Genomic DNA, 21,483 nt, shown 5'->3' on the forward strand with positions numbered 1-21,483 from the left:
TTATTGAGCTTCTATTATATGCCAGCCACTGTTGTTAAGTCGTAGAAATACACTGTAGTGAGAAAACATGAAATTCCTGTGAACAGGAATTACTGCATTTTAGTGAAGGAGATAGATAGCAAACAAATAAATATGTTAATATTAGAATTACATCAAAATCTTGAAATTAAAGATTAATATATGGCCAAGCTTTAAGTTGGGTTATCACCATCACAGTATGAACTTAGGGTATATATCTGAAATTGTATTCAGAAAAATAAAGCTTTTACTGTAGCAATAGTATTACAAAATGTTGAGTCAAATTTTGCACAGGGACAGTAATTTCTCAGCAGTAACAGCTGATAAATCCTTCGTATGGCCAACTATCTTGCACATTTGGAATACTAAACAGTACTCTATGGTCTACAATGATATGCAGTTTTACAGAAGCAATCTTACAAAACATGCTATTTGTACTGCTTGCAAAAGATAAATCTTGGTTCTAGAAATTTGACGGTATAGCAACATAATTGGCTTTGAAGATAACAAAATCTTTCCCGAATTTCTATCTGCATTGCACCTTTCATCACATGCATACCAATTTTAGCAGCTTCCTGGAGTAGAATAAGAGTATCTTTACAGCAGAAAACATGCAGAGAATAAACTCTTATGACAAATTTGGTTTCTTGAAGAATCAGCAAGGTCCAGCAAACAATTTTTCCCTGCATGTAACCAGTGATTGTTAGTAATATCTCCTATGCTGGTACCCTTACTTGCAAAATATCGTTTCAATGCTTCCCTTGATTTATGAGCCCTTTTTTTTTTTTTTTTTTTTTTTTGCCATTTAAAGGCTTCTCTTAATCTTGTTTGAACATACGTTATTAATATATAACAAAAGAGTTGCTAAATGTCTTGTATGCCATATACTTTTATTTTTGGTAAAGAAGAAGAAATGATTGACAGTTTTTCTGCTGTTGTCAATAAATCCCACCTATCAAAATTTTTTATTATTTCTGAAGATACAATGGAAGGTTGTGAACAAAACATTGTGTACTTGTGATTCCTAAATCAATCATAGCCTTCACCACATTTGTTCCACTGTCAATAATTGCATTATGCTTTATTTGCTGATTTTCCATTCTATATTATCTATCAGCTTTACTTTGTTGTTAGCTATTTGCAACTGGAAATCTCTTCACAAGCAAGGAAAGTAGTGATTGGTTTTATTGTTAATTTATATGTTATCACACTTTAAAAGGACTTTGGGCTGTATATTATATTATTTATCTATTTGTCTGTTATACATAATATTGAAGTAGACTATTGAGTGTTTGGCTTAATACTACCAATAATACTAACTGTTGTATACAATAAAAATAATTTAAGAAAATATTTTTTAGGAATATATATTCTAGAAAGAATCTTGAACATAAGATTTATAGCTTAGCAAGCCTCAGAACTCCTTTGACTTCATCTCCTGAAAATTATTGGTAATCTATGTCAGTGATTTTGACGTTTTTTTTAACCTCCATAGATTCAAAACCTCAATAAGAAATTGTTCCTAAATATTATTTTTGATGTCTACAGTTCTGAAATTTGATAAGTGAGAAAATATTATGTGTACCTAGTTTTTATTTTTTTCTCTCCTTTGTCTTTTATTTTTATGTCTGGATTGAAGATGATTTATATTGGATATTTTTTAAATATTTGACTTTTTCTCCTTGAGAAATTTTGAGATAGCAAAGTTGTTATTCCATTATTATTTGGTCCTCACAAAATGGGAAATATTTCCACATAACTCTTCCTCTTAAAAGACTCATGGAACAAAGTAACTTACGATTAAATTTTGTTACATGTTATTTAATTTTGAAAATGTCAGTATATTGAATAATTCCACAAAGATCTGGATTTCAGGACTGTCTTGATACATATGTTTTTGTATTAGTTAAATTTTTATTAATATTTCTTGACTAAAATGTTTCCAGCTTTTTTATATTTATCTTGCTATTATAATCTAATATTTATATTAATTAGCAATCTATTTCTTGAACCATAAGTTCTGAAATCTTTAACATAAAAATAACAATTTTTATAATAATTATTCTTTAAATTCTTCTCTTGCTATACTAAACACATAGTAATGATTCAGACTAAGATAATTTCAACCCATAGAGCACATAAGGGGTTTTCATTCAAGTAGCATATAGTGAATATTTTTAAATAAATCTAAATGTCATGCCTTGTTGACATTACTAACATTGTTACACTTATTAAATAGGGTGGTAACATCTGTCCTTATACAAATATTAATATTATATATTTCCGGGATGTCAGAGCAGTGTTAAAGTAAGCATCTGTTTGTTAAGCCTACCAGAAGGTAAAAGGCAAATAACAGATCCTGGCCAAATATTGAAAATGAATTAAACTTTATTTCTAATACATATAAGGATGCTGTAAAGCAAAATGATGTAGATTAAGGGGGCTAGAGACAAGTGGGTTGGGGAAGGTAAGACTTTAGTATGAATGGTCAGGGAAAGCCTCTCTTTGGAGGTGATATTTAAACAGAGACTTGAATAAAGTAAGAGAGCAAACCTTAAAATGTATCTGAGGGAAAAACAAATCCAGGCAGAGAGATCAGTAAGTACAGAATCTCTGAGACAGGAATGTGCTTTGCTTGTTCAAGGAATGAAAGTTTCACTGAAAATAAGGTTGAATGGGTGGCCAAGGACCATTATGTATGAGTCCATGTAGGCTTGGTAAGAAATTTAAATTTAGTCTGAGTACATGGGAGGTCAGTAGAAGATTGAGAGCAAAAGATTAAAAGGTGATTCCGCTGGTATATGAATAAGCTATAGGGAGGAAAAATAGGAGCAGCCTGACCAGTTAAGAGGTTACTGCTTTCAAAAAGCATACAAGTAGTTGCATCTCTTCTCAAATACCGAATGAATAAATACATTTTGTACATTCAAATAAATAATGCCAGTAAAATTCACTTTCTGCTTTCATATATCTTGATGGAATGTAATGATTTCATAAAAATGAACTAGTTGAGGAAATTGTCTTCAAGATTATAGACAGTCACATAAATATTTGAAAGACTTTTTATTTTTCATTCTGCAGATGTTTCAGCATTTAGTATATGAAACTATCTTTGTATAGACCTATATTTGCTATTATCTATGGACATTTGGGGCTTCTTTCTATGCCCATCTTAAAGTATGATTTTATTTTGGGATTATCTTTATATATTCTTTTTAATCTCTTTTTACTTATGTAGAGATTTGAATATTAATGTGAGTAAACAACTGACTTGCTTCGGAAAAAAAGAGGTTATTGCAGTAATCCAAGTGAGGTTATGATGGACTAGGGTGGTAGCTGTGTATTATGGACTAGGGTGGTGGCTGTGGAGGTGGAGGCTTCTTAAAGAAGTGGTCATATTTTCATATTAAACTTGTGGATTTGGCTATGGGGCATGGGAGAGAGATATCAAACGTGATTTCAAAGTTTTGTTGTTGTTGTTTTTTGAGATGGAGTCTCGCTCTGTCGCCCAGGCTGGGGTGCAGTGGCTCGATCTCAGCTCACTGCAAGCTCTGCCTACTGGGTTCACGCCATTCTCCTGCCTCAGCCTCCCTAGCAGGCGCACACCACCACGCCCGGCTAATTTTTTTGTATTTTTAGTAGAGACGGGGTTTCACCATGTTAGCCAGGATGGTCTCAATCTCCTGACCTCGTGATCCGCCCGCCTTGGCCTTCCAAACTGCTGGGATTACAGGTGTGAGCCACCATGCCTGGCCTTGATTTCAAAGTTTTGACCTAAGCAGTTGGTTAAGTGGTTTAGTGAATTGAAGGATACTGATAATATGGTAATAGAGCAGAGTTTTGTTGTTGTTGTTGTTTAGGGAGGAGTGGTCTTGCAAATTAAAAGTTCTAATTTGAACATGATAAGTTTAGATGTCTTTTAGACATCTTGGTGGAAATGTCAGAGAAGTAATTGATGAGAAAGCTGCTGGAATTGGAAATAGAAAATTAGCAATTATCAGCATATCAACATAGTGTTTAAAACCATAGGAATGGCCAAGTATCTGGCACTGGTGCACTTCAATATTGAGATGTTGAGAAAAGGAAAAGTTGTCCATCATTAAAACCAAGAAATAGTAGTTAGGTATATAGAAGAAAGCCTGGGAGGCTGTAGTGATCAAGAAGCCAAGAGAATAAAGTGTTCTTAAAGGTCAGAATTATCAACTATGTCAAATGCTGTAAGTGAGGTTAGAGAAAAATCATGTTTGGCAACATGGAAGACATTGGTGATCTTGAGGAGATGTTTTGTGAAGTTCTAAAGAATGAAAGCCTGGTCATATGAGTTTAAAAAAGAATAAGGGGTGAAGTTGAGACAGCAAATATAGACAGTTTTTTCAGGGAGTTGTGTTATGAAGTAACACAGATGAATAGAGTGAGACTGATAGGGAGAAAAGCCAAAGGAATTTTTTTGGTTTGGTTTTGTTTTTTAATATAGGGGATTTTTGACCATATCTGTGTTCACTATAAATTTTTAAATGGATGGTACAAGAAAAAGGAAATGATTTTAGGAGTAAAGTTCTTAAAAAGGCAAGAGGAAATAGGGCCCAATGCACATGTGGAAAGATAGGCCTTAAATAGGAGCTTGAACTATTCACAAAATAAGTTATAGTTATAAATTATTATTAATAATTAAGAGGAGACCTTTAAGTAGGTGGACATTATAAATTCCTGTTTTGCCACACTAAAAATTAAATACTGTGCCAAAAAGTAATTTTTAATAATCTTGTTTCCCACAGTGGTTCAGGTTCTGCATGAACACCATCAGGGTTTTTAGCCCATGTAACTCAACTCATTTCTCTATTTAGAAAAGTCAGGGAAATGATAAATAAAAAACAAAGAATGAAATTTTATTACCTGAGATTTCCTCCACAAAGTGATAAAAATATATCACAAAGTTCTACTGAAAAATGGTACTTTTTTATATCAAATATTGAGCCTAGAAACCCAGGTTTGTAAGTTTAATTTAAAAAATACCAAATCTATGGATGGAAACTCCAGTACTCTAATAGGTGGCTATATTAAGGATGGGGAAGAGTAAGATTTCCTTTTTTAACAGTAAGGTAGGGTATATTCTCTTTCTAGACAAGACTATGTCTATTAACTTAATAAAGTTAAACAAGGTAGCAAAATCAACCCAGGGGAGATAGAGCTGTGGGGCCTAAAATCTTCCTCAAATCCTTTGTACAGCTTGAGACTTTTCAGTACGCTACACAATGTGGGAAACCATTAACATAACCCAGTCAAAAAGTGGTTACGATTTTAAAAGTTAGAGTCATTGACTTCAATTTACAGACTTGGAAGAAGCAAGCCTTCCAAGTATCCATCATGCCATTACCACATTCATCGAATTCATAGAAGTTACTTTGTCCCAGAATCTGCATCCATCACTAGACAGCATGGCTAAACTTTGTTCTTTTTGAGAGGTTTATTATAACTAAGTTTTTTAAGGCATTGGAAATGTGTAACATGCTTTAAATTTTATAAGCACTTGGGTTTACTACTAATGTTTTGTTTCTTGTGGGTGTCTCATTAATTCGGGTAAAGTTGTTTTGTTTCTTCTCTGTTTTGTTAATTCAAGATTTGAATTTTGGGGTTTTTTAATGTTTTGTCCAATATTCTTACCAGATATTGTTGACATCCAAATAATAACCAACAAGGTGGGACCCAAAATACTAGGATTTTTTTTATGTTATTTGCAACTCTCTGATAAATATTGAAAGAAAAAGGCTTAGTCTTTTAAAATACCTAAGACATAATTATAAAGGATGATTAACAAGTGGCAGGTCACTTTTAGCATTTGAAAACTCTTCAGAAATTTTTTCCACCTTATTGGATGCAGGTTCTATGCTTACTATGCCAAGGGTTAAAGGGGGAAGAAAATAATAACTTTCTGTAGAAAAATTAGGATATTAAGTTTACGGATAATAGTAAGCAAATCCGGGGAGGTTGGGGAGGAGCTTACTACATTATCTACAGTGCTTTTTACTGGAATGAATGTGGGTGATCATGTGTGTGTATGTTCTTCCACAATACTGTTTAACAACATCATGTTCTGTGTATAAATTAGTGTGTGGAGAGATTTCCTATTTAACTTAAAACTGTTTCTAAAAAGATACCTCTTCCACAGGAAAATCTTATCCCATTTCTCTGTGGCTCCAGATCTGCTAGTTCTGACATTTATATTCTACAAAATGGTTAGAATCTTCAGGGAAATTTAGAATAAGTAAAGGTTAAAATACCATAAAAACAAAGTCCTAAGTCAAACTATTTCTGTGCCTTAGGAGGGGAAATGCAAATAGTTAAGAAGTGTTATCCAGCCTACAAGGGAACTCAATCCACAGTAGAAGAGGGTAGGGCAGAGAGAGATTTCTTATAGTCAGCTTTCAGCAGTATCTTTAAATCTGGAGATAAGAAATGCCAGAAACATCAGAAATTTCTTTATAAGTTTATCATGTGAAAGCCCTTCTCAAAGCCAGTACTTACCTGTTTCTTGGTTAAGGTTACTTAAAAACATGAACATGGGGACATGAAAATTTAAGTTTCTTAGAAGTTTTACTTTGAAAAACTCTCAGAAAAGCAACACAATGAAGTCATTACTTTAGGAAAATGTTAGCCAAATTCCAGGTATAAAACTATAGGTATTGATTTAAATTGATCAAAGATTCTTTTTTTCCCTTTGTTTCTTAATTCCTACTAGTAGCATGTAGAGCTGTAGATATAAAGGTAAAATATTTAAAAATTTGTTGTGTTAAAACTGGTAGAAATAGGAAAGACGTTTCTGATATGGTGGCATGTGAACAGAGACCTAAAGGAGGTAAGGGAATAGCCTATACAGGTAAATGTCTGGTAGAAGAGAGTTTCAGGCAGAGGGAACAGCAAGTGCCATGGCCTGAGGCAAAAAGGGTTTTTTGAGAAAGGGCGGCAAGTGTGCCTGAAGGAAACAAGACAGAAAAAGGTGTCTAGAGAAGTCAGAAGTTAGGTAGTAAGGGGCAATGGGTTTAGAATTCAGGCAGGAACAGACAATGCAGGCTTTGTCTGCTATCAAAAGGACACTGACTTCTGTGAGTGAGATGGGATAACTCTGGGCAACTTTTGAAGACTAGACTGTATGCAGGAAGGAAGGCCAACAGTTAGGATTTATATTTGTGCTTGCCTTTGGATCTTCAAAATATCTTCCTCAAATTATTTTTAACACATGTATTAATTGTATTTAACTATTCATGGAAGCTCAGCAATGCCATCTAGTTTTCAAATTGATCCATTGTTTAAAGAATGAGGTCAAGAATTGTCTTACACTCAACCACGTAATCAATAAGCCAAGAGTGTTATTCATACCAAGTCACACATTGAACTTTATATTAATCAAATCTTCTCTATACATGTGGTAATTATTAAGTTTAGAAATTATTCATTGTCATTGTCATTATTCTTAATTAGAATATTGTTTAATTAAAAAATAATGATCTTACTGAAAGCATGTTAGAGCCATAATTTTACTCATTGAATTCCATTTTGCTCAGCCTAAAACACTGAAATGTTTACCTACAAAATATGGCAATTTATAAGCTAATTTTCTTCTACCTAATACATATAATTAGGTAGCATTTTTACAAATTGATAGCTATTTTAAAGTCACCAATTAAAAGGCAGAACTTGTCAGATTGGATAAAACAAGACCCAACTATGATGTCCATAAGGCATCATGGCATTGCACTTTAAATATAAATACACAAATAAGTTAAAAGGAAAATGATAGAAAAAGATGTATCATGCTAACACTAGCCAAAAGAAAACTGGTGTAGCTATATTAAATATTGAGCAAAATAGGTGTCCCAGCAAAGTTACTAACCAGAGATAACAAAGATTATTTTATACTGATACAGAGATCAAGTCATCAAAAGAACATAACAAAACCAAACTTTTACACACCCAATAACAGAGTTTGAAAATAAATGAAGCAAAAAACTGAGAACTGCAAAGAGAAATAGATAAATCCAGAATTAAAGTTGGAGATTTCAACATACGCCTCTCAATAACTGAAAGGATAAATAGATAGCAGATCAGTAAAGATATAAAAGACTTGAGTAACACTATTAGCCAGATTAATATTTATAGGACATTAACAAAAGCAGAACGCGCATTCTTTTCAAGTGCGCACAGGGTGTTTACAGTGGTGGGTCACATTCTGTGCCATACAGCTAGTCTAAATAAATCTAACAGAATTCAAACCACACAAAGTATGCTTTCTCACCACAATGGAATTAAGTTAGAAACCGGTAACAAAGATTTATTGAAAATCCTAAAATATTTGGAAATAAAATACATACTTGTAAATAACCCATGGGTCAAAGAAGATATCAGAAATAAAGTTGGAAATTAATTTAATTGAATAAAAATTAAAACACAATACATTAAAATGTGGACATGGCACATTGAGAAGAATGATCGCTTAAATTACTTATTTGCATTAAACACTTTTGCCAAGGAACACAGTGCATTAAAACAAAGTAAAATGGCATCAGTTTATAAATAACATTTTCTTTTACATTATAGAATTGCAATTATATGTGAATGAAGATATTCATTAATAGGCTATAGGCTAGACAGACCCACTGGAATATTTTGATATTTTCCCCATATTTTTCTATGTATTTAAATAATGTTTTTATATAATTAGGTTCATACTGTGTATACATTTTTGCATTCTGATAAATACGTTAGGTCCTAAACAGTTTCCAATGATATCAAATATTTTTCCAATACCAGTTATTGGCTGTGTAATTTTGTAGTGATATGCCATAATTTAATCAGCTAATTTCCTAAACATTTTCCAATTATATTAAATATTTTTCCAATACCAGTTTTTATTGGCTGTGTAATTTTGTAGTGATATAGAGATAGGTTTTTAGCCCAACAGAATAGCAGGAGAAATGTAGTGATATGCCATAATTTAATCAGCTAATTTCTAATTATGCTTCTAATTTGTTATAATTTTGAATGAGCAAGCCATGTATAATAATGTCTTCATAATTCCCTTAATTTGCATTCCAAGAAATGAATTACTGAGTAAAAGGGCTTTTTTTTTTTTTTTTGAGATGGAGTCTTGCTCTATCACCAGGCTGGGCTGGAGTGCACTGGCACAATCTCGGCTCACTGCAACCTCCGCCTCCCAGGTTCAAGCGATTCTCCTGCCTCAGTCTCCCAAGTAGCTGGGGCTACAAGCAATTCTCCTGCCTCAGTCTCCCAAGTAGCTGGGGCTACAGGTGCATGCCACCACGCCTGGCTAATTTTTGTATTTTTAGTAGAGACGGGGTTTCACCATGTTGGCCAGGATGGTCTCGATCTCTTGACCTCATGATCCCCAAACCTCAGCTTCCCAAAGTGCTGGGATTACAGGCATGAGCCACGGTGCCCAGCCAAGGCTTGTATATTTTTAAAGCCTTGACACATTTTATCACATTGTTTTATCACAGTGTACCAGTATATACTCCTACCAAAATTTTGTCCATGTTGCAACCCTTAGCAACATTTAATCGTTATCATTTCTCCTGCTATTCTGTTGGGCTAAAAACCTATCTCAGTTTTACATGACTTTTGAAGATGATATCTTGTTTCTATAATTATGTAAACAATTTGCCACTTTGTTAATGTTATTAACTCATTTTCATATTTGTGGTAAATGCGTTTTTCCAATTTAGTTTTAATGGTATATATATAGATATAAAATCTTGTATAATATAACCTGTATTTCTTTTATCTTTTTACTGAAAGTCCACCATTCTCTAATCAGATGTATAATCTCACCCCTTTTTTTCCTCATGTGAATTTTTTTTCTTCCATTAATTTATGGAATGAAATTTTACTCTGAATGGTAAGTAGCACAGTTTTAGGTTAGAATGTGAATTGAAGATTGAAGTTTTTTCCAAACAATAGTTTTTCCCCAGCATAATTTGATTGAATAATGTTTTTATTCCTCAGTGACCTTATAATAGGTTAAATTCTAACATTTTTACTTGATTATGATCAGAGGCTCAGTTTCTTCCTGGTGTGTGGATACGCATTTCATAAATGTTTGCAAAAACTTTAAAGGAATTTTTCCTCCATAGGGTATCACTGATACATTTGAATCACTTAATTTTTTTTTTTTTTGATCTCATGCTTTTGGCCCTTTGGGATTTTCATAAAGTTGTTTTCATGCACATTTAATTTTGTCACAATAATTATATAGATTTAATTCTATGTTTAACTGATTTCATTGCTTACAGCCAATAGGATTAGCCTCTGACTTCTATATCCCTAAAAATATTAGTGTTAATTAATATGTAAAAGATATGGAAAACTTTTTTTTTTTAGAAAGAGATACAGACATGTATGTTTTCTGAACTCTCGCCTATGTAAAAATGATACCTGCTTGTATTACAATTTACTGATAAGTTACCTAGATAATATTCTAGGATAGCCTTTTACCTTCAAAATTCTGTATATTTTGGTCCATAAAGGAGTGGAACTCTTATGACATACTATTTATTTCTTACATAGTTTTCCACTTACTATCATTTTTCACAGTTATTTTTGTATGTCTCATCTCCTCTAACTAAATAAGCTGTTTGCATTCAGTAAATGCTTCTGAGTAAATGAATGTAATTTGAATTCATAAATCCTACTACATAATCAACATTTTAAAAATAAAATATTGCAATATCATATCACTTTTGAAAATCATTTATGTTATAATAATGGAGGTAAACTCGATAATCTTTATCATTCATTCCAGTTTAGAAGTTTTACTGCCTGTGATTCTAAGTGTTTGTGCATGTATAATATTTGAGAAATTGCCTAGCCCATTTAGCTATTCGATTCTATTAGCTATTTATTCACTTACTTCCATGTTATATCCGTTATATGCTATTGGAAGAATTATGAGTATATAGTCTCATAGTCATAGAAGGGACTAGAGGTTTTATGTTTAATCTCAAACCTAATCCTTTAAAAGGGGCATAGCCCATAACTTAGAGTGAAGTAAAGAACATTTATGAAAAATATTTGCCAGTTAGTATGCCTACGACTTTGTTCAAAGCCCAATTTATGTGTGCATATTTCTGGTTATTAAAGATAATGCTACTTACTTCTTTATTTTCATGCTTATCAGTATAAATGTGGTTAAGAGAAAAAAATGTGCTTATCGTTTCTGCACTGTGACATTTGCTGTTCAAAGATATTATGCATGCTAAAATAATCTTTGTTATTTATTTATCTCATTAAATAACACATTTGCATTAGTCTACCTTTAAGCTTAATAGCTTAACAAGTTATTTTTTCCATAGATTAATAACATTTTTACTGAAAGAGCTTTCCCTTCTTGACAAATTATATTATTCAAACAAGTGAAAATCTGATTATCAGCCATGTTAGTTTAAACATATATATATATATATATATATATATATATATATATATATACACATTCATTACTGGCAACAACTCTTCAGGACATTTGAATTCAAAATTAATTTTACAGCATTAATGAAATAGTAGTATAGTTGGAAATACTTATTAAATGACTGTTTTAAAATAACTGTTATAAAATAACAGGAATAAATATTAACTATAATAAAGATAAAGTTAAGTATAATTTGTTAATTATGTTTAGCTAGCGAAAGAAATTAGCAGATAATTTAATAAAAATTATTTGATAGCAAATATGCTATGTATAATATTATTTAATTGAAAATAGATACTTTATGAAGCGCTATCATTGTAAAAGGATATAGCCAAGAGAAATAATTATGCTTCACTAAGAAGATCTTTTAAAAGTCTTTTCGGTTTATACAAAACATATTATTCATTAGTAGAGGAACATAGGAACATTTCTGAGTACTATTCAAATGCATTAAGATGTTAATGCAAACACAGCTTTAGAGGTTTTAATTTCTTCTATTCTAGACCTGGCTAAGAGATGTAAATGCTTGGGTAAATAATAGGGTGTTACAGTACATGAAACACATCCTTTCTGTGACAGTAATAAATTAAATGAACACATATTTTTCTAGGCTGTTTATAAATCATGCAAAATGAATTACTGAGTAAATGAGGATTCTGTACGTTTTTAATCGCTGACATTACTATAGTACCATCTCTGTGCACCAGCTGAACTAATAGCTTACTGATGATTTCTGAATCAATCAGTCTATCTCTTAAAGGATATTATCACCTGCAGGAAATACTACAGAGAAACAAGTCACTTAAAACTACCTGAGTTTACTTCCTGGTTCCAGCAGCTTATTTGACCTTGGGCAAGACCCTTAACCTCACTGGGCCTCCACTTCCTCATTTGTAAAGTGGGGATACTAATACTAACTTGCAGGGTCATGGTAAGTGTAAATTTGGTTAATACATGGAAAGCATATAGTAAGTGTTACACAGACTTTCTGTTGTTTTTGTTATCTGTTCCAAATGGCAATTTTTAAAAAATGCTTATGAAATATACTTTATATTGATATGTATTTCTCCAAATGGAATATGAGTTGATTATTTAAAAACACCTTTTAACACAAAATTATTTCTTCTTGGACATTGCCCTCCACTGTTGTAAGATGGCAAATTCACCATCAAATCTGGAACTGGAACCCTTATTCAGTTTACATTGCCAAGAGAACTTTTTAGTTAGGCCTGGATGCTCAGTATTTCGTCAGCACACTACAAGTGCTGGCCCAAAATGGGGTGCTGTACATTAGGTTAATTTTCACCTTTTGGACTTTTTATTTTGAGCAGATTTTTACCAACAAACAATTGTGCAAGGAATCGTATTTAAGATGGATGGATATTATGCCAAATTGCAATGCCAGACTTTACAATGTAAAATGGAAATGTTATATATATATTTTCTAGATACCATTTCAGAGCATTTGGAAGCTGAATTACTTTCTTGTTGAAAATGATTTAAGTCTTTAATTGACTTATAAGTGTGTGTGTATTTATATGTTCGTATTTCCCCCCTCCTCTAGAACTGGGTAGATAAAGCTGAAAAACAGGCTCTTCTCTCTGAAACGCTTGACCTATCAGAACTTTTCCATCCAGACACATTTCTTAATGCTCTTCGCCAGGAAACTGCAAGGTAATTAAAATGAAATACTTTACCTATTTGTCCCTGACGGTAATTAATTTTGCTTTATTGACTTCCTATTACACTGCCCTTGATTGTCAAGAAATAAATTTATTATTGAAACACAGTTATGTTATTTTCTTATTCTCTACTTTAAATCATACAGTTAACCTTTAGCTTAAAAAAGCATTGCTTTTAATGATGATATGTTTTATTCAAATTTAAAAAGATAAAATGTAACTTTTATAATTTTGATCATTTATCTAAACTTGTGCTGTCCACTATGGTAGCCAGAAGTCACATGGACCTATGTAAATGAATTAAAGTAAAAATCAGATTTGAAATTCAGTTTTTCAGTAACTCTAACCACATTTAAAGTGCTCAATATCCACATGGCTTGTGGCTACCATTTTGGACTGCATGAAAATATTTTTATCTTTGCAGAAAATTCTGCTGGACAGTGCTGACTAGGCTCCTTGGTGGAGAACAGGACTTGATGATTAAGATCAAGCTCCTTTTCTTACCACACTCAGATTATCATATCATATATAATTTTTAACAAGTTGGAATGTAATAAAAGGGACATTACTAAAAATATCCTCAACAAAATTTAGTTGTTTAGTAACTCTCAGGGGTATTTCAATTTGTATTGCTTCAGGATATTATAAACATCAAATTTCAGTTCGGCTAATAAACATTTATTGAACACCCATCGTGTGCCTGCATTTGTGAGGGTCATGGTCAAAACAGGATTTAAAAATGAAAAAAAGAAAGGCCTTATCCTTGAGGAACTTACAGCATCGAAGAGGAGACTGACAGTTAACTTTGAAAATTTAGTGTGAACTCTGACATATTATGCATAGTTTAATGGTATTATTATTTACACATGGTAAATATTTTAATTTTAAATAAATAGGACTATATCTTCAGTTACTCTTCATATTTTAATTCCTAAGGATTATTGATTTGTGACTTTGATGCTTTACCTTTACAGGGCAGTGGGTCGTTCTGTGGATAGCCTTAAATTTGTAGCCTCATGGAAAGGTCGACTGCAAGAAGCAAAGCTGCAAATTAAGGTACTAGACTAATTTTAGATCTTGGAATCTCAGCCTTATCACCAACTGATATAAGAGATTCTGAAATTTTGATCTCAAAGTGACCTATCTTTATAGTGTAAGATCAGTAGAGTTAGATTGTATTATCTATGTGAAAAATCAAAATAAGATTTGGCATGAAACAACTTGTAATAGAAAATACAGACTCTTCTTATGCAAACATAAGAATCTTAGGGATACAATATTTGAAAGTGTAACTTTAGCACAAATTTATACAAACCATGCAGTTCTTTTACCTTACCTGTTCTAAAATTGAACCTAATATTTACTGTACAGTAAACTACATACAGGTTGAGCATCCATCCAAACATCCCTAATCCAAAAATCCAAAACACCCCCAAATCTGAACCTTTTTGATTGCCAATATGATACCACATATTGTCGTATTTTGGTCCACATGGGTGGCCAAGATAGTGACACCTTTGCTTTCTGATGGTTCAGTGTGCGCAAACATTGTTTCATGCACAAAATTCTTTAAAATATTATATAAAATTACCTTTGGGGTATATGTATAAAATGTATATGAAACATAAGTGAATTTGGTGTTTAGACTTGGGTCCCATCCCCAAGATAGTTCATTTGTGTATGTGCAAATAGTCATGCATTGCATAACGATGTTTGTCAATGACAGGTTGCACATACTACAGTGGTTCCATAAAATTATAATGAAGCTGAAAAATTCATATTGCCCGGTGACGTCTTTTGTTCATTGTAACATTTTGGTGCACACATTAGTCCTGCGTTTGCAGTGATGCTAGTGTAAATAAATCTGCGCTGCCAGTTATATAAAAGTAAAGCACATATAATTATGTATAGCACATAATACTTGATAACTGTTCATGCTTTATGTATTTACTATATAATACCTTTTATCATTATTTTAGAGTGTACTCCTTCTAATTATATTCTTCAAAAAGTTAACTGTAAGACAGCCTCAGGCAGGTCCTTCAGGAGGTATTCCAGAAGAAGGCATTGTAACCATAGGAGATGACAGCTTCATGCCTGTTACTGCCCCTAAAGACCTTCCAGTGCTGTAAGATGTGAAGGTGGAAGACTAATAATAATGATCCTGACCCTGTGGGAGGCCTAGGCTAATGTGTGCGTCTGTGTCTTCATTTTTAACAAAAAAGTTTAAATAGTAAAAATTAAATTTTAAAAAGAAAAACTTAAAAAATAATGATATAAAACTATTTTTATACTTTTTGACTCTTGTAAATAACACTTAGCTTAAAACATAAACACATTGTACAGATATGCAAAAAATCAAAAGTATAAAGTAAAAAGTGTTTGTGTTTAAAACGCCTGGGTTCAAGTGATCCTTCTGCCTTGGCCTCCCAGAGTGCTAGGATTACAGGCATGAGCTATTGCACTTGGCCTGACTATAGTTCTTTAATGCAGTTAACTTTATGCAACTAGCTTTTCAGAAATTCCATTCATATAGTTCTAGTTTCCTGCTCAAAACACTTTTTACTTTATACTTTTAATTTTTTTAACTTTTTGACTTTTATAAATAACACTTAGCTTAAAACATAAACACGAGATGTGTAAAAAATTAAAAATATAAAGTAAAAAGTTACAGTAAGCTAAGGTTATTGAAGAAAATTATTTTTAACAAATTATTGAAGCCTAAGTGTACAGTGTTTATAAAGTCTACAGTAATATATAGTAGTGTCCTAGGCCTTCACATCATTCACCACTTATTCACTGACTCACCCAGAGCAACTTGCATTCTTTTAAACTCCATTCATGGTAAGTGCCCTCAATGGGTATAGGATTTTTTTTATCTTTTATACTCTCTTTACTGTATATTTTCTATGCATAGATACACTTACCATGTGTTCCAGTTGCCTACAGTATTCAGCACAATTACATGCTGTACAGATTTGTTTCCTAGGAGCAATAGGCTATAGCATCTAGCCTAGGTATGTAGTAGGCTATAGCATCTAGCCTAGGTATGCAGTAGGCTATACCATCTAGGTTTGTTTAAGTACACTCTCATGTTCACACAGTGATGAAGTCACCTAATGATGCATTTCTCAGAATGTATTCCCATCATTAAGTGATGCATGACTGTATTCCAAAATTCAAAAAAAAATTCAAAATCAAAAACACTTTGTTCCCGAGCATTTCAGATAAGGGATACTCAACCTGTATATAGTATATAAAAATTAGTATATAAAAAATCTTGTCCTCAGGGAGTTTATAATTTGTGAGTACATTAGTTAACGGTTTAAAAAAAAAGCCACTTATGATGATCTATTTCTTTCGTAGTACAAATTTTTCTTAGCTCTTTTTCCTGTTAAAATCCATTATTTTTACAATAACAGGTAATCATTTAAACATTAACAAAAATAATTTAAAAGTCTGTGATGGAAACTTTTTCCCCAGCAACCCCAACCTTTTTTTGTATCACTAGCCCCTCTTACACTATCATTCCTTGCCATTCCTCTTTCCCATTTTTTACATAGAATTGCCCACTTAACATTTTTTTCCACTTAAAAACTTTAAGCTGGTCTCAAACTTCTGGGCTCAAGCGATCCACCTTCCTCGGCCTCCCAAAGTGACCAGATTACAGGCGTTAGCCATTGCATATGGCCTGGCTATAGTTCTTTAATGCAGTTAACTTTATACAACTAACTTATTAGAAATGCCATTCATATAGTTCATTTCCTGCTCAAAAAATTTGTATTCATATTACTACTATTTTCTAACATACTGTCATTTATTTATATTTGTTGTCTTATTCTAGTAGAATGTAAGTCCCCTGAGAGTAGTAACAATAGCCGTTACATAATAAGCATTCGATCAAACCCTTTCTGAATGGTTGAGCGCCTATAATAGGAGAGGCACTGTAGTAGGTGTTCCTAGCATCGGCTACAATGGTATAGTGTGCCACAAATTTGATCATTACCAACAAGCTAGATCTTTCCCTTTTGGCTCTATAGACTGCCATAAAATTCTCACTTAAAGCTGAAGGAGTTAGAAAAGTTTTCTTTCATTTAATTTTGTCGTTTTGTTTTGTTGAGATGGGGTTTTGCTATGTGGCCCAGGGTGAATTTGAACTCCTGGGCTCAAGCAATCCTCCTGCCTCAGCTTCTTGAGTAGCTGGGATTACAGGCACACACCACCACACCCAGCTTCTTGACATTTTATTTTAACCTTAGCCCCTAGCTCATGAGAAGTACCTTGGCTATTACTGGTGGGTCATACACTGCTGTCCAATTGTCAGGAGAGGGAAGGAACACAAAACATGTATATTTAGTCTCTGGCAGCTGTGAACCATGCATGTAATTATAGCATCATTTTTTAATTTAGGAGTATAATAAGCAAGGGAAACCAGTTTTATTGTGTCAAAATGTGTTCATATTTCCCAAAGCATGTTGACCGTTCTTTCAAAATGGGAATAAAGTCATGCACAATCAGAAAATCCCAAGCTTATATAATTGTTTTGTACATTGGGGCAGTGGGTGGGGCGGGGGGGTGGGCTGCGCTGACAGTAAAATAAGATTATAATATTAGTATCTAAAAAAGAGCTATGTGACATTTTTAAGCAATTAATGGGGCAGTCTGAGCCTTGGCTGTCACAGTTATGAGTAGATTTCAATAATAACTTCATTGACATGTTTATTATGAGGATCTCTGAATATATATGTATAATCTGTATATATATAATGTATATTTTATATATACAGTGAATATATATTTTTATATATATTCAGATTACATATATGATTAAGATTTATATAGTAGGAAATATTTGTTTCTTAGTTAGAAAACCAAGTATGTTTTTCATATAAAGTTCTGTATATCCAGTCAGCAAAATTCTTTTATTTTTCATTTGGGATTCATTAAAAGATATTTTATTGTTAAGAATTAAAATATTCACTTGTAAATATTTAGTAACATAAATAAGCATGGTATAATGACTAGAAAATAATTGTCATTTTTGTTAGTAATGTATTTCCACATATACTTACAACTTTAATTTTAAAAGCCATCTCTACATATGAGATTTAAGATAACTCGACAGAACTTTTCCTCTCTCTGGTCCATTCATGTGAGCTATAAAAGCACATTTTCTAACTTTCTCACCTGCAGTTTCCAATAATGTTATCAGGGAAGAAGTTTTTGTAAGGCTTTCACTGTTAGCACTTGGCAAAATTAGTAAGTTCATTTGTCCATTTAGGCTCCTTTTAATTATGCTTTTCAGCAGAAGGGATTGTTTCAATAGGAGAACTTTGGATTTGAATTATACTTGAATTTTACTATCACTATAATTTTATTAGTTTTTTTAAAATCTCTATCACCATAGACTGAATTAAACAGTGAGGCTGTAGTTCTCCAAACCAATCAATATCTTAAACCCTCTAGACCTACTTGAGAGAACATATTTATGTATTGATTTTCAGTTCCTGAGCATGGCCCTCTAAAATTCCTGCCATTATTGATCTATTATGTGTTAAATAGTACTTGAAAACTTGATATTGCAAAATACATAAATCAAGCTCCTGTTCAGCCTACATGTTACATCTTCCTCCAAGGCTGAGAGAGGATTGCCCTAGCAACACTTCGAGTGCTCAGTAGCCATATGCGGTATAGTATATACAGTAACCACACATGGCTGCTGAGCACATACAGGTACTATATTGTAGTTCTGCATGAAACAGTCAATTCCCTAGGAAAATGTAAACATCCTTTGGTCTTCAAGGTTTTTTTTTTTCAATAATGTTTAATACTTTCTATTATTAAACATTTTAAACAAATACAGAAGAGAGAGTAGTAAAATGAGTCTGCATATTCCAAGGTTTTAAGATTTAGAAACATTCCACCTTTTTCTCTTTTTTTTCTTGCTAAAACACATTTCAGACATCATTTTATTTTACCCCTCTATGGTTCTGAATGTGTTTCTTTAAAAATATTTTTTTTCTTAAATATAATGTATTATCACAAATATCAAAATTAAAATTCCTTGGAATCATTTAATATTCAGTCCAAAACAATATTGACCAGTCTCCAAAAGAACTCTTTCCAGTGGTTTGTTTGAATCAGTGTCAAAATAATGAAATGAGATGCTAACATGGCATTTGGTGATGTGCCTTAAGTCTTTTTATATCTAAATCAGGTTCCACCTTTCATTTATTACGACTGTTTGTTACAGGAGTGGGGTCATTTCTCCTATAGAATGATGTACATTCTGTATTCATCTGCTTGCTTCCTTATGTTAGTAAACTTTTGTTCCTCTGTCTCTCATTCCTTATAAATATAAATTAATTCCAAAGATCTAATTACATTGATTTTTTGTGTGTGGAGGGGCAACAAAAATACGTCATAAGTGGCACTGTGTTCTTCATTTTACATTGTATCATGAGGCACACACGTGTTGTTTTCTTGTTTTTAGTGATGCTAAAATTGATTCATGTGTACAGGCAGTGACAGCCTCATTCCTCATGTAAAGTTTCTCATCAGTATTTCATCTAATAGATCATTGCTTGGATAACTAGGGTTGCACACTGATTTTTCTAATTTTGTTATTCCTTCCACATTTATTAGCTAAAATTCTTCTGTAAAGAGGCTTCAATTAGGTCTATGTAGTTACTTGGATACTATGAAATACATTTTTTGTTGAAAATAAAGAATACCTAATTTTTTCATTTAAACTGGGAATATTCAAAAGATGCTGTTGATAGTTTCCAGCAGTGTCCAGTGACATTTTCTCTTTAAGTATCATTGTGAGCTTCTTGTATATCTAATGTTTCAGTAAATTGCATTTATTTTATTTTTCATGTGCAGTTGTCTCTGGTCTTTGGCATATATGTGACGCCTCTTAATGTTGACCTGTATATCTTTCTTTTTTCTTTTTTGAGGAGGGGGTAAACCGTAATAGTGAAGTGTAGTGTCATACACAAAAATGTACAAATTTCAGAGTACAGCTTTATGAATTTTCAGTAAGTGAATAAACCTATGAAACAATCATGCAGATCAGTATAATATTTTATGGTGATTCTTTCTCAAAAATTATGTTTGCAATTAAATGGACCTAACACATATAGTACAAACCTTATTTTTCTTTCAATATATTGTAAACAACTGAGAACCGCTGAAGATGGCCCAGGGAGATTGTGATTCATCCACTTTTATCTAAATATATACTAATGATGGTAAAATATAAAAAAAGGAAATCACAAACCTTAGCTGGCTTGAAATACAAGATAAGTATTACGTTGTGTCAGAAACAGGACAGAAAATAAAATTATAAGTAGGGCTGGAAGTACAGATAGACTGAGCTATAAGTCCAGAATTAGGAAGCAATGAAGCATGGCTTTTTTAGAGTAAAAGGAATTAGTAGTGCTAAATGTTACATAGGACTATAACCAGGCTTGTTGCTGGTCGAATCCAGTTCTGAGGTTAGGCTCTCCATCTCCCCAATAAAAGGAGACTGGATAAAGCTGTTGCAGGCCTGGAGCAGCGGCTCATGCCTGTAATCCCAGCACTTTGGGAGGCTGAGGCAAGCAGATCGCTTGAGCCCAGGTGTTTAAGAGCAACATGGAAGAACCCTGTTTCTACTACAAATACAAAAAATTAGCCAGGCCTGGTGGTGCATGCCTGTCATCCCAGCTACTCAAGAGGCTGAGGTGGGAGAATCACCTGAGTCTAGGAGATCAAGGCTGCAGTGAGTCATGATCATGCCACTGTATTCCAGCCTGGGCAATGGGAGTGAGACCCTGCCTCAAATAACCAAACAAACAAAATAAAGCTGTTGCAGAATCACTGATTGAGTTTATGGCATTATAGAAATCTGTAGGCTTAAGAAAGCTGAAAGACAAAGAAATAGCCTGACTCCTTAGATGCTGAATCTCACTACCTATCCACGAGATCTGCAGTATCCCAACATCGCCAGAACAGAACCCCCAAACTGGCATTATAAATATTGTATATATGTAGATATGGAAGGGACAGTAAAGAGGTCTATGGAGGGAAAATACTGCTCAAGATGAACCTAGAATCCAAAATCCAAAGTAAATGGGAAAAAAAATCTAATCCAAAAAGGAAAACTAACAAAATCATCAGATGAAACAGCTAGTCAATTAGTTTGTTGTTAATTTTACAGAAAAATCTGACAAAAAAGTAAACTATTTTAGTTTCCTTGAACAGATACATGAAGGAATAACTTGCAGTACAAAATAACAAGAACTTCTGGAGGAGAAACAG

At 32.8% G+C, this 21,483-nt stretch overlaps 1 protein-coding gene across 2 annotated transcripts in view; it reads left to right on the forward strand.

Moving 5' to 3' along the window:
• Positions 1 to 21,483, forward strand: part of DYNC2H1 (dynein cytoplasmic 2 heavy chain 1) — a 374,041-nt gene that overhangs the window by 336,870 nt on the left and 15,688 nt on the right. For both annotated transcript variants that reach the window (XM_003828371.5, XM_003828370.6), the window contains 2 exons: positions 13,062 to 13,171; positions 14,154 to 14,235. In XM_003828371.5, coding sequence (XP_003828419.1) covers positions 13,062 to 13,171; positions 14,154 to 14,235 — 192 coding nt within the window. The remainder of the gene's footprint in view (positions 1 to 13,061; positions 13,172 to 14,153; positions 14,236 to 21,483) is intronic.

This window comes from Pan paniscus, chromosome 9, assembly GCF_029289425.2.
Source record: "Pan paniscus chromosome 9, NHGRI_mPanPan1-v2.0_pri, whole genome shotgun sequence".
Taxonomy (NCBI): domain Eukaryota; kingdom Metazoa; phylum Chordata; class Mammalia; order Primates; family Hominidae; genus Pan; species Pan paniscus.